Source organism: Syngnathus acus, chromosome 3, assembly GCF_901709675.1.
Source record: "Syngnathus acus chromosome 3, fSynAcu1.2, whole genome shotgun sequence".
In the NCBI taxonomy this organism is placed as follows: Eukaryota; Metazoa; Chordata; class Actinopteri; order Syngnathiformes; family Syngnathidae; genus Syngnathus; species Syngnathus acus.
This window is the reverse complement of record NC_051089.1, coordinates 15129791-15144032: the sequence shown is the minus strand read 5'-3', so window position 1 is coordinate 15144032 and position 14242 is coordinate 15129791. Positions and strand designations below refer to the sequence as shown.

At 39.0% G+C, this 14242-nt stretch overlaps 1 protein-coding gene across 1 annotated transcript in view; it reads right to left on the bottom strand.

Moving 5' to 3' along the window:
- The window catches only part of fam189a1 (family with sequence similarity 189 member A1), a 54117-nt gene that overhangs the window by 3594 nt on the left and 36281 nt on the right, over positions 1-14242 (bottom strand). Inside the window, exons 3-8 of the mRNA XM_037247776.1 lie at positions 7271-7381; positions 5630-5761; positions 3269-3376; positions 2126-2286; positions 1153-1288; positions 5-83 (exon numbers count right to left, since the gene is read on the bottom strand). Of these exons, the coding sequence (XP_037103671.1) occupies positions 5-83; positions 1153-1288; positions 2126-2286; positions 3269-3376; positions 5630-5761; positions 7271-7381 (727 nt within the window). The remainder of the gene's footprint in view (positions 1-4; positions 84-1152; positions 1289-2125; positions 2287-3268; positions 3377-5629; positions 5762-7270; positions 7382-14242) is intronic.

Sequence of the window (14242 nt, the reverse complement as noted above, 5' to 3'; positions counted from 1 at the left end):
TTACCTTGAGTGCTGAGTCCTGCTGTTGTATTTCTGTCACATAAACTGGATTCAGTCGCCTGTTGTTCGATACTGGTGGTGACCTGTCAGGAGGAAATTATTAGCAGAATAACTTTGTTTTTAGTTTTGCTAACTGTTTTAGTGTGATCATTTTCCAATGTGCCTTTTTGGACGTGTGTAAGACCAGTTGAGAAAGAACCTTGGGTCTTGGATGTGGTCTTCAATAGCAAACAAAAACAGTAGGGGGCACTGTAAGACCACCATCGCGTCATGATGTTTTTTTTCATCTCAAGGATAATGGAATAACAAGCTTCTAATGAACACGCAAGATGGTAACAGACATGCTTCTTGTTCTCGCAAATTGTTATTCTTTTCACATTTTAATCAGTATCTGAATTGGAAACTGCTGCTATTTGCCGGAATCTGCTATTATTTGCATTTAGCTATTCTATTTTTTTAATTTGATTTTTTTTATCAATTTTATATTTAGATTTGAGCGCAGTTAATCAACATTGAATTTCAGAGTTGATCACATGAAAATTTGGAATTTGGAATGAGGCACAAAAAGAAAATAAAGCACAGTGTGGCAGTCTTTACGCTTGTATTTTTAGCTGTATAAAATGAATTCAGGGAAAGTGTTGCTTTCTAGGGAGAGTTCCTGAAAATGTTCCAAATTAGCAGCACAGAGTTGATCACATGAAAATTTGGAAATTGGAATGAGGCACAAAATGAAAATAAAGCACAGTGTGGCAGTCTTTACGATTGTATTTTTAGCTGTATAAAATGAATTCAGGGAAAGTGTTGCTTTCTAGGGAGAGTTCCTGAAAATGTTCCAAATTAGCAGCGCAGAATGTTGAGCTTGACTTGCCTCAGAATAAGACTAAAGAGTAAACTGTCGTCAAAAAGTGTACTGAATGGTTTAGTCTGTCTACAATTCCATACATTTTAAGATTTAGAAACAAACTGCCTTTGGTATTTTCTATGGTATAGCACAAACATTTTTTTTTACTGTATTACCTATGAAAAAAAACCCGCGATTTATAGTCCGAAAAATACGGTATTTGAAAAATGGGCAGGGAACAAACATCGGATTGGCACTGCACTCAACCGGCCAAGCAGAAAGCCTTTTCGGGAGGTAGTGACTGTTCTCACCTGGCTTGCAGGAGTCTGCCCCACCACAGACTCATACGGTGGGGGCAGGTCAGTTGGGTATAGTGTCCCGGGGCTGTTGATGGGCACCCCATAAATGGCACTAAAGGGAGAATGGGGGAAGTCCAGATGCAGGCCTCTGTATAGAACATAATGTCATATTATCTGACAGAGCAGACAGACATTTTGCTCGCTAACAGCCAATCAGAATGAGCAACATTTTACATACCGCAATCAATAGCACATCATGTATTAAAATCATATCTGAAAAGCACAATGACTCTTATTTCTTCACAAAATATTTGCCTCTTTTTTCTTAAGTCTTCCGCTTTGTTTTTTGAATATGTTTTGCCTTTTCATTTGATGAAACCATGACTATGATTCTTTTTTGAAAAAACTACTTCTTTAAGTGTTGCAAAAACTGTATTTACTACTCCTATGTCTATAAGAGTGAAATATAACAATGGCAGTCAAGTATAAATATTACATACCATGCCCAAATAAACTCAAGTGGACTAAGTTGTACATCAGCGCATAGAGCATGAATGTTTTCGACAGGGTCATTTTCTTGAAAGGTGAGAATATTCATATAAATCAAAAAACACATTTACAACAGAGGTTGGGAGAAAAATTAAACTTCCCCTCCTTGAATGAGCAGCAGCCGCTACCGTCATACCGTATAGCAGTGATCGGGAACCTTTTTGGCGGACAGAGCCATACATGCCCATTTTTTACAAATAATTTCCTGTGAGAGCCATACCATTTAAAAAAAAAAACGATAGGCTAGATACAATTAAATGCATGTATTTTAATTAAGACCAATGATTTTTTGAGTGTACTATTGTATTCTTTTTAATAACGTCACCAAAAGAGCCATAGGTTCCCGACGCCTGCCGTATACCAGACTGCATTTCGTGAAGCACCTTATAAGCAATAAAAATAATGGGATACTAATGAGAGCTCTTTTGTTTCTCACCTTTGTCCATCCATTGATGGAGTGCATGTGTACTCAGGGGGGTAGTAAGGCGGTGGGGGAATGGGAGGAATGAACTCATCAAAGTCCAGTGTTTGGTGGAGGATGGTTCCATGGGGAGTCATACAATCAGCATTTAGCTCTCTTGTTCGGTGCGGCATAAACTGAAACACAACAAAAGAGACACGGTGTCGTTAAAGAAGGCCCTATTTGTTATTTCAAACCATAAAGTCCCCACAGCATCTCCCTCAGTTATTAAAGTTTATTTTGCTGTTGTTTCAGTGATGAAGCGCTGCCAAGCTGCAGTATGATTTCAACGCGATTTTTTTTTACTACAATATTTGAAGTGCGGATGGAAAACGGCAAATATGGACTTTTCCAAGAGGTCAATTAGATAGATAGATAGATAGATAGATAGATAGATAGATAGATAGATAGATAGATAGATAGATAGATAGATAGATAGATAGATAGATAGATAGATAGATAGATAGATAGATAGATCTTTATTGTCATTGTCACACATGTACAACGAAATTTAAAAAGTGCCAACCGATCAGTCAAAAACATAAATAAATAAAATAAAAAATAAATAGAATAAATAGAATAAAAAGATTTTTTTTAAAATTCCGCAAACAGTCTGCATTTATGCTTTTCCCAGGATTGCCTTACAGTTAGTTGCAGTACCATTTGTTTTTCCGCACAGAATATAATTTTGTACCTATTTTATATCTGTGCAGTCAAATTAAATAACCATTTTTGGTGTGAAAATTAACTTGGTCATCTTAATTTCCCTCATGGCGAGGGATATTAAGCAGTTGCTAATCGTTTTATTGCTCCACATAAAACGACAGGAAAGTTTTATCCTGAGAATAATGCAACTGCGTAGAACAAATGACGAGAGGTTTAAGCATTCTATGCACATTTTCATACTACTGCAAGAGGACAGGACACTGGTCCATGCGGCAGCTGTCCTAGGGCAAAAACGTAATTATCTCTTGCAGGCTTGGGGCAGACTATAGGAATCACATTGTGTAAGTCAATTCAAAGAAGATAGCGATCATTTTGCCACTGAAAGCATAACGAAAAACGAAACAAAAACAAAACAAAAAAACCCCACCTCCCATTGCAATTGTCCACACTCACCATCTGCAGCACATCAGTAGAGACAATTTGCATGCAGCACATGGCTGTCGCGAGGGCACAAACAATAGTGGAGATGACGTTAAGGGCGCATACGCTGAACAGCAGCTCCTGTGAGAGGGAACAGAAGGAGGAAATGATGAGATGATTGAAAAGGAAGAAGATAAAGTACGGATGTCAAATTAGCACAGGAAGCGTTCACTGTATCTGCAAAGCTATAAAGAGCAGTCAACGCAACAACAATACATAAGGTGTGCAGTTATTACAGAGTGGTTGGCCATTAGCAATGCAAAAAGTTTGTTTAAATATTCTGACAAAATACATTTTGAATGCCAAAAGAGTGAGTTAGAGAAACAATTGCTGAAAATTGAAAGTATGAGCATTATATAGTTCTTACAAGGACCTCCATAAACTTTAACTCAAAACTTGACTACAATGACAGTACAAGGTCAAATGTAATAGTATAGTCTATTATATTGGAGGACTAAACTCATGAACAATTGCCATCATAGTCTAGCCAATGGGAAATGTGCCCAACTGCTAGGAGACAAAGGAGGACTCTCTGAAGCTTAAAATACATAGACCTTGAACCTTTAATAACTATTATATGAATGAATTTCCTGGTGGGCACCACAGAAAAAAACACCTGCATTGACATTGGCTCAAAGAATAGAATTTGTCTTGAGAAGACTGATAAAATAATCGAGTATGAAAAAAAAATCAGAAGTAAAAAAAACATTGGAACAAACACTTCACTCATGTAAGTTTTCAGTTCCTCCCAGAGCAATGTCTTTTCCCACCTAAGGGGGAAAGTGGAACCTATGCATGGGTGTGAGCCTGTTTTGTGTAACACCTTCAAGGTCAGTAAACCATAAAAATTGGAAAGAAATTCGTAACGATTGCAATAGCGATCACCTTTCTCAGCACGTCCATGGCTCAGAGCGCTCCGATCTGGCATGCATGCTATAATGTTGTCCGTGCGTATGCTGTCCATAATGACACCATACAAAACAAACGTGTTACGGACATAATTACCACCCAGAGATGTCCTATCGTAAGACAATCAAGGGAGAGATTTTCACAAGGTCAAAAATCTGCTCTTTAACACACAAGTTATTGCAATGCTCCAGCTCAATGATGAATTACAGCCCCAGTCCTGATTTTAAAGCTGTCATTGTTCTATGCACCCATTAGACCCACTAAGCTCTGCAAAGGGGAACCGGCTCTTGTGAAAGATATCATTAGTATCAGAAACATAACCGTCGTGTGGAATGGTGAAAACTCAGGGGGAGCAGATCATGACAACTTCTGGTTTGACATAACTCAACAGCTCGGACTACTTTGACTCCTAATAAAGGTTTATTGCCCTAATTCCCATACCTCTTTGAATGAGGAATGTTCTCTATGATAAATGCACTTGATCTTTCCCCTTTTCAAAAGCATGCTTCATCCTGAGGAGTCTTTTATTTGGTTATCAATGTTTTATAATCAATCAGGGTTATAAAAAAAAAAAGGCTATGATTGATACAATAAAGGCACACTGGCAAATGTTGTATATCATGCTTGCCGGCTCAACAGTCGAAATAATCTTCCGAGATCATGCGCTTGCAGCCAAGCCAGACGAGTTATGTCCTACATGCTAAGAGGTTTGTCACTTGGGGGAAAGAAAAATGCTGCTGCCATTCTTCACTTCCTCCCTAATTAATCTGCGACTGGAAACAGTACACACATGTTCCCATGTGGAATGTGTTGCACAACAACAGTTCTGTCATTAAAGAGAAAGTCAACCCCAACATATTCTTGCTAAGAATATGTTCTCTGCAGCCCAGCTAGTCGAAAAAAAATGTTTTAATTCATGATTTGTTTGTGGAATATGAATCAAACAGGCAAAATCCACCTTTCTTAGGGGGGCGGCCATTTTGTGGGTGAATTTTGCTGCTTAACTCATTTCACGCAATATTCATCAGAAGGTCGTGTTTAGACTAGTGAGTGGGGGGGGGGGGGGGGCACGTGTAACATATAATGAAATTTTCGCCTTGACTTCCCCTTTAACGGACTTGATATCTTTCCAAAGAAAATTATTTTGTGAGATTGGAGACCATTCCAGTACTTAAAAGACTAATCATCTACCAAATCTTGTCATGCAATATTGTGACAACCATGTCTATTACGTGCGTACAGCAACAAAAACCCAAAAACATCCATGTTCTGCTAGTGCACAAATAAACATTGAAGAGGTTTGCATTGAAAAAATACATCTGTTCGTTGAAAGCATGTTGATTTCTATTGGTAAACCACTTTACATGGATGTAAACTATGCATCGTTGGAACCCTGAACACACACACACACACACACATACACACCTTGAGCCGTAGACGTATGGTATTGCAGTCCCTCAGTGGGTTAAGTTTCAGCGTTTCTCCAAGGTTGTTGCAGCTTGAACTCTGTTGCTGTAACTCACAGCAAACACACACTCCATCGCTGTCAAACTTGAGCTAGGATAAAAGGAGGAGAAAATGACAATTTAGCAATAAGCCCACATCAGCCATGGTGGTCTACAAATATTATGGCAGAGGGTGGGGCGTTGTGCTTCGTCTTACGAATAGTAGAAAAATCGTACTGCTGTTTTACATCGAAAGGGCAATTGCAAAGGGATACGTGTGTGTAACACAGCGAATAATGAAATACGAGGAGCTACTCAGGGAGGCATTTAAAAGTCAAGCACACCTCTGCAATGTGTCCCAGATTGAGAAAGAGCAGGACATGAACCCAAAAAGAATGGGTCAATTAATTTGGGGAAAGGGGATTTTATTTTTCCTGACTTTAACCTTTGTGTTGTCTTAATTATGAACAATAGTCCATTACGTTTTTATTTCAATATATACCATACCCTGACAACAGATGGGACCAACATGGGTCCTCAAATTAATTTCACATCTTACCAATGGGAACCATTCATCCTGTTGAAATACGTAGCATAAGCAAAAGCAGCCCTCTTGATAGCACTGGTACTGTTAGTGTGGCTCGGAGAATATACTATAGGGGAATCCATCACATAAAATGGTGTGTATTCTGTTGAAGATTATTTTGGCAATAGATTAGCACTGTAACCTTTCTACCTCTCTCTACCTGGGTCCTTTTGTCAAGAGTAATAATTTTTTTTCAGGGACTCAGGCCCTATTGTCATGCCAAGCGCAAGTCTAGCACAAAGCACAGGCTAACAGTGAGTACGGGTAGAATTGTCTTTGTTGTTGTTGTATTTTTGCAGACAGATGCAGGTTGCAAAGAGGGTGCTTGCGTTGTTGTAGGAGGGAAATCCGCTGATTTGTTTGGAATGCAATGGAAACAACTCCCCTCATTCCCTTTAAATTCTTTAAATTTAAATTGATTTCAACTCTAATTCAGAAGGATTTACGCATGTTGTTGTCATATTTATGAATGGAAAACAACCACACACATCCATAGAGCACAGAATCTGTATGTGCCTTGATCAAATCCTTTAAAATCGGCTTATACCATCTGCACCACAACTTAGACCTCCTTTTTGCTGGTCTAAATTCTAGTCTCCTTACTGCAACCAAACTGTCAGGTTACATGGAATAGAAAACAGCCACGGTCCACCGGAAAGGCCAGGAAGGTGCAACGCCGACTGCCAAATTATCAATCACGGAGGACATGTCTTTTCTCCGGCACAAAAATGAAGGCGTGGGCCTGTCTAGTGCCATCATTGTGGAATTTATACACCATGTTTTTTCTGGATGGGTCTTCTGGTAATACAAAACATGCGTGTCAGGTTCATTTTAGACCCAAAATTGGGTAGGTGTGAATTTTTCTGTAAATATTAGCTCAAAATGTAAATAAAGTCTTTGTTCTATGTCAACTGTTCTGTCTTGTCTGAGTGGTAAGCAGTTCAGAGCGTACTTCAGCTCTCACCCTCAAATAGAAGATGGATGAATGGATGGAAGTTGGAGAGTAGGCCCTGGAGTGGCCTCATGTGGTCTTACCAGCTGACATTCTTCCAGCGAGTTGACCATTTGAGCATTCTGGCAGGAGAGGATGGAGCCTGCCAGGTTGAGCATCACGCAAACTGCTGACAACAACATGAAGAATGTGATCTGCAAGATACAGGAGGAACAAGGGAAAACAGAGGAAGGGAAAATGTCAAGCATCATGTCATCTGCTATTTGTCTCTTCTATCATGCTCCTGCCACAATCGGGACTGAACGCCAAAGTGAACAAAAATCTTTTTTCAGTTGTATTCATGCGACTGACTGATTGGCGGCAAAGAAAATGTGCAGAATTGCAGCTTCGCGAACCTCTTCAAAACCTTCATGAGATGCATTTACATAGCACCAGGAGATTGTTATAATTAATGTTATACATTTGGTGTTACATTCATCAATTCGTTTCTGTCTTCCACCCTGTTAATTAGTACTTCTCAAATCTTTTCCTACCAAATGGCTGGGTAGACAATGTTTGAAAGGTGTAGATTTGTGACCCAGTGAAATTCTTAATTTGTACTCGAAGAGAAGCATCAGGCAGTTATCAAGCACACACACGCGGACACCGCACACACACACACACACACACACACACACACACACACACACACACACACACACACACACACACACACACACACACACACACACACACACACACACACACACACACACACACACACACACACACACACACACACACACACACACACACACACACACACACACACACACACACACACACACACACACACACAGGTACGCATGCAGAAAACTACTAGTATTTCTTAACAATGATAGAGCAGTTGAGCTTTTTACTTTCATTCCAGTCGCTCCCTTAGCTTGTCGTAACACAGGGCAAAAGGCTTTTGTTTTTATTTCCAAGCTGACAGCCCAATGGATATAAATCGCTTGGACAGAAATGTGGCTGGAATTCAAGTATTTCAAATTACAAGTCAAGTGTAGCAGAATGAGTTTTTAAACTGACAGTGGACAGAGTTGTTAGAGCCAAAGTGCAACTCAGGTATGAGTGGATAACGCGACAACTTTCTACTGTGAAAGTAAAACAGCGGCAAACAATTGTACCTGCAAATATTAATGGACGAAAAGTTGTTGAGTGCACACAAGAAGAGAAAGAGAGCAAGCTGGTGGAGGAAGTAAATGGGTGAAGCATTTGACAGATGGATACAAGAGAAGTGCTTTTCACAAAAGGAAATCTGATTGGTAAAAAATAAAGTCTACTGGTTTTAGTCGAAGGTGAGAAGAGCTGATGAAAAGAAATTTAACAAACAGGAAAAGAAACGGCTACTTCTTCATTATGGGTTTTGATTTGTGCATTGGGGCAGTCATATTGGAGCAAAAATCATCTCAACACTCTTGGAGGCATCCATCCATCGATTTTCAAAGGTGCAGGTGAGTTGGAGCCTGTCCCGACATTTGATTGATGTCCAATTTAAGATGTGTTTCCAAAGAGCTTTGGTTTGCATGATGTTCACTGGAACAATTTTGAGAGGTACAGCGTGCTTGACTCTCTTTTACCTGGAATGGGTTTTGGATTATCTTTCAGCGGAAAAAATACATGCTATAAAGTCAGAAAATATATATTATATAATAACTTGGTACAGATTGCACGGATGAGGGTTTTTGTGTGACCTCTGGTAATGCAACCCTGCTGTGAGTACCCTTTTCAGCAGATGATTTTGGTTAATAATACATCAGCTTGATGGCCACAATTTCCGGATGGTGTGATTACAAGGTTAAGGACAGTGAGACACGAGAGCCACAGAGACCTTCTAATATCTCCATCTTCAATGCTTAATGTCCGGATACAATTACCTATTTTAGAGGACAAACACATAAAAAATGTGTCTGGATAAAAATGAGTAACTCCTGCGCCATAAAAAGGACCAGCTACTAATATTTGACCGGTATGACTCAGAGGGACAAAGAGTCTGGACGGTCCTTTCATCTGACACCCTATCATTGATATTTTACATTCCAGGTGATTCTCTTGAAGTTGTGATTTTTTTTTTTTTTTTTACAAATATTGTCTATGACCGGTGGGATGACAAAATATGCTACATGTCGGAATAGTGTTTTAGAATTAAAATGGATCATATTTTACATTTGTATATTTCAATTCAGATATTTGTGGAGAAACTAAATACGAGTCAGTCTACCAAGAAATACTTTGTGCTAGACTGTATCAAGAGATTGAGCTCGAGTAATAAAAGTAATAAGATATCTTGATCCTCCCCAGATGGCTGCTATGAATCAAAAAGCCTGCAAGAGCGATTATGCCAATGGAGAGAAAAAAAATCCAAAATGCTTGTCTCTTTTGGTATAATTTATTGAAGAGAACTCAAGCATTACCCTAACCTCTTGCCAAAACTGTTCGGCTAGGCTTCAGTTACAAATTTTACTCATCACTTTCATAACAAAAGCATGCAGTTTTTTCTCAACCTTCCTTTTAAGTCACTAATAAGCCCAATTGTGTATGCTTTGTTTTTTCAAGGTTGTAAAACAAAATATTTCAACGGGTTTATTGTCTAATTTTCTGTGTTGTTTTTGATGATCATTTCCAATTCCTGCTTTTGCTGCCCTGCAACAAACTGGACTTATTCACCGATTCATTTTCATTAAGTTTCAGTAGGTAAACATAGCAGCTTCCTAAATAAATGAATAAACGAATAATGGGTGAATTAATGAATGAACAAATTAAATAAATAAAAAATAAAAAATAAATAAAAAAAGAGGTCCTCTTAGCTTGTTACAATAAAACACGTTTGGACAGTTAATAGATTCCATACTACTTTTGTCGATTGCATATACAACAATCGTAAAAATAATCCACAATAAATCATTGAGGTATGCAAACGAACAGTCCTCTCCTGGCCAATGTGACCTGAGGGTCACCTCTATATCCTCCATCCTTTTCTGTGCTGGGATGATTGTCACGCATTGTGGCACACCAACGTCTTCTTCTCATTACAATGTATGATCACATCATACCATTTAGCCGCTTGTCATTAATTACTGCAGAGCCGCACACTGCATGCTAAATGGGAAAATACACTTGAGGAGCGTGCGGTAGATTTACACTGCATGTCATCTTCACACCATTTAACACTCACGGCAGAGGACAACACACCACAATACAATCACTATTAATCTACATGACACCCACTCATAGATTACAGTCCAAGACCCAAGGTTCAGGTGAGTCATTGTGATTCTCCATATCTGTCACAGGATAAAATAATTTGGCTTTGGCAGTTCTGGTAGATGTATCTATTTTACAAGACCAAAACGGTGTTTTGGATTAGGAGGGCTTCAAATATACAATTATGAGGCATAAACATGTATGAGTTGTGATGTGTTTTGGAGTAGAATTTTAATCAATGTCACTTCAGAAAGTCAGTCTAAAGATAAACATTTAGCGCTCACGCCAACAAAAAGGCTGTTACAAGTCTGCAACAAAAATAGACAATTGTATTTCTGCAATAATGTTTATTTTCCCTGCTGAAAGCCCGTTTCATGCATTGCCGCTGTTTATTTAAATCAGACAAAGTGAGCTATAAGATGTGAACGATCTCACTGCGTGATCTGGAATTTAGGAAGAATCTTTCAATTCACCAATAATGAATATGTACAAATTATGAAATGCAATGAAATTGGTGAGCACACATTTCCCATGTAACATGTTCTGTAATTTAAAGTCAGTTTTATTGACATGGTCAGAGATGTTTTTATGCGATATTAATGGAGTAGTTTGCCGTGGTATAGAAGAACAACTCATCATACTGAGATTATGTCAGTGTTCTAAAATTTTGATGAATCTAGCGATCAGGCTAATAAAGCACGAAATTAGTGTTAACAAATAATGCGTACAGATTGAAACATGCATATTCTTACTATCATCTTTTAGTTTTTAAGTCAAGCACAAGTTTAACGCAGGTGGGTCAGATTTTGATTTTATATTTTTAAACAAGAGCAAGAGCCCATCAGAGTCTTCATGAAGCTCAACCACCTCATAAACTCAACAAGTCATGATTTAGTCTGCAGCAGCACTGTGACAGCACTCATTTCTTTCCAATTATCTCTTGTCCTCTAGAGACATGAGCAACGTTTTGCTGAAACTCCACATACAGCACCGCTCTGATTCAGAGCATCCTTGGCAAAGGACAGCTTGTGATGTTTGCCCACAATATAATCCATATGCAATTAAATACTCTAAAAAGCTTAAAATCAAATCAAATGCATTGGGAAAACTGGACAACCTGAAGGGTAGGCAAAAATCAGTAAAGAAAACGATGTGGCCCAGCACCCGCCTTTCCAAACACAAATCCAAGACTGCAACAGCTGGTTGCCATCGTTCTCCAGATAAGTGGTAACTTTCTGCCTTATTTCCTCCCCCCATCCAGAGCCTTGGTGTATATTTATGTATCCAGGAGTGTGAGTGTGTGCGTTAAGGCATCATCAGCAGGATTAGCGTTAAACCGAGTCAAGTGACCTAAAGCTCAAATAAACAGCGTCACTGTTGATTCATGGTCCCAACGGCATAACCCAAAGGACATAACGACCTCCTGAGACTGTCTAATCCTGCTGGGGAAAACTTTCTTTTAGGAAGATAGGACAATTGAAATCCAGGCATTTATGAACCCCAAGTAAATTAAAGAGAAGACGAACGCACTGTTCTACGAGTTAAAATACGAGGAAATTATTCTGCTACACTACAGTACAATGGTACATTTAGAAATAAATGGTTTTCACACTGCAATTTTAAAGAATGTGATGATATTTGTTTATTTTAAACTTCAGAGGTACACATCAAGCACCAAGAGTTGCTAACAAGGTCACTCTTTCAAAAATATACATACCCAGTATATATGTTAGATTTGTATATGACGCAGAAAAAGGAAATAAAACTACTTTGTAGTATTTATGTCTGCCAGCTGTGAATATAGGCTTTGCATGTTGCACAATAGTTCTTGCTACACTGCTATAGTAATAATAATTAGTGTAGCTTCTAGATTTATTACACACCGAACTTAAAAATATATATGAACACATCTTGTTGACTACATTTTAAATTAAATATTCATGACAGAAAATACCAGACAACACTGATATTTCTTATTAGGATTTTTGGCATTAGAGAATTCTCACCATTGAAAGAAATCATGTTACATTCATTTAATATACTGTAATGGTACTTGGATTACATTGCTGACAACATTTTTAACAAATAACTAATTGTATGTTATGCATTTATGAAGTTATGCTCTAGTGTTCATCTTGCCTCCAACATTGCTGGGTGTGAAACAACTTGAACCCTTGACCTCAACCTATGAAAGACCTTTGGGATTAACTAAAACATCGATGGTGGACAAGGAGGCCTTCACTCAGCTCCAAACATGAGTGAACGTTCTTTGGGATGAATAGACAAAAAATCCCACATACACACTCCAAAATCAATCACTGAGTATGAAGTAGTACATACGTATGCCTAATTTTTATTGCCGGCGGCATGGATTCAGTTCCCATGAGGTGACTGGTGCTGTTAGTGTAATAGAAAATGAAATTTTAATGGGGATCTTACAGAAAGAAAGCAAAAGCGTACTGTTATAGTTCTAAATGTGTGGAACAAGTTCAATATTCTCTTCCTGTAAATATGTGGCAAAGTTCATTATGGCAATCCTCTGAGCTTGAAAACACTTTTTTTGCAAATGCCTACAGTCTTAGCTCCTGTATTTATGAATAAAAACGATAGACAAAACTGGTCAAAGGACTAATATAAAATTGCCTGGGCGCATGCAAAAAAGACCAGTTTTGACACACCAGAAATGTTATGAATTAATGCTGGGGGGGGGAGTAGAAGGTGGAAGTCCAAATGCCCGCTACAGGTGGAGATCTTAGTGTAGTTCCTTTTAAATGTACTTTGCGCGCGCTGATCTCCAGCATCGGCATGCTCACTCGGCGGTGAATTTAAAGGGAATGAGAGGGGCCGTTACGATTGCCCAGGAGCTGGTTGCATTCCTTCCCACAACGGCGCAACCGCCCTCTTCACACCTGCATTTGTCTAGCAAAATACTAAAAGAAACTCATGCTCACAGTAAGACTGCGCTTTGCGCTACACTTGTGCTCGGCACGAAAATCAGGCTCCAGATGTGTTTTTGCTGTTGAGTGACAGATGGGGAGAGGGAAATAGCAAACACTTTTAGATTGAGTGCATCCACCTTATTCCCGAGGGCTCTCATGGAGAAACGATTGTGTGCGTGTCTTTCTGTAAGACACTGGATGTTGAATTTTGGTATTTGATACAACGCTTTTTGTTTCATAGATTTGAACGGGCTCCACCCCACCCTCCTTTGATAAACCATCATGAGCCCTTCACACAGATCCCTCAAGTCTGAAGCAACAGAGTTTGGAAAGTAACATGTACCTTGTCGCTGCCCCGTTTTTATTTACGCTATGCATTGATCCCTCGCCACATCGCGCTTCACCTATTACAGCATCGCTATTTCGCGGGTTTATAAGTGACAGGAGTAGGGCGTTTCAATACATGCTGATAACACGGGACTGACTGAGGACAAGCGCAGCAGGCGCAGTGGCCGGCCATGCGCAAGGGAACACCAACCGGTGCAGGACGAGTCGGGGGAATGGTTATAAAGAGAATGGGAAAGGTTTATGTAGTGTAAAAGTATTGGGGAGGGTTTAAAAGCCTTAATATTGTGTACTGGACCACAATGCAACGGGAGATTTATGCGCAACCATGACTCACATTGGTTTCGCTATGCATGATTTACAGCGAGTGTGTTAATCCTGAAGGTGGACACTTTTTCATTGCTTAACAAGGTAAACCACACCTATAGCAGTCAACAAGAAACACTACATTTCAATACAAAATCATGTAAATTCATCATTCATAAATAATAGATATACTGTTTCTATTTCACGGATCTTTGTTTATTG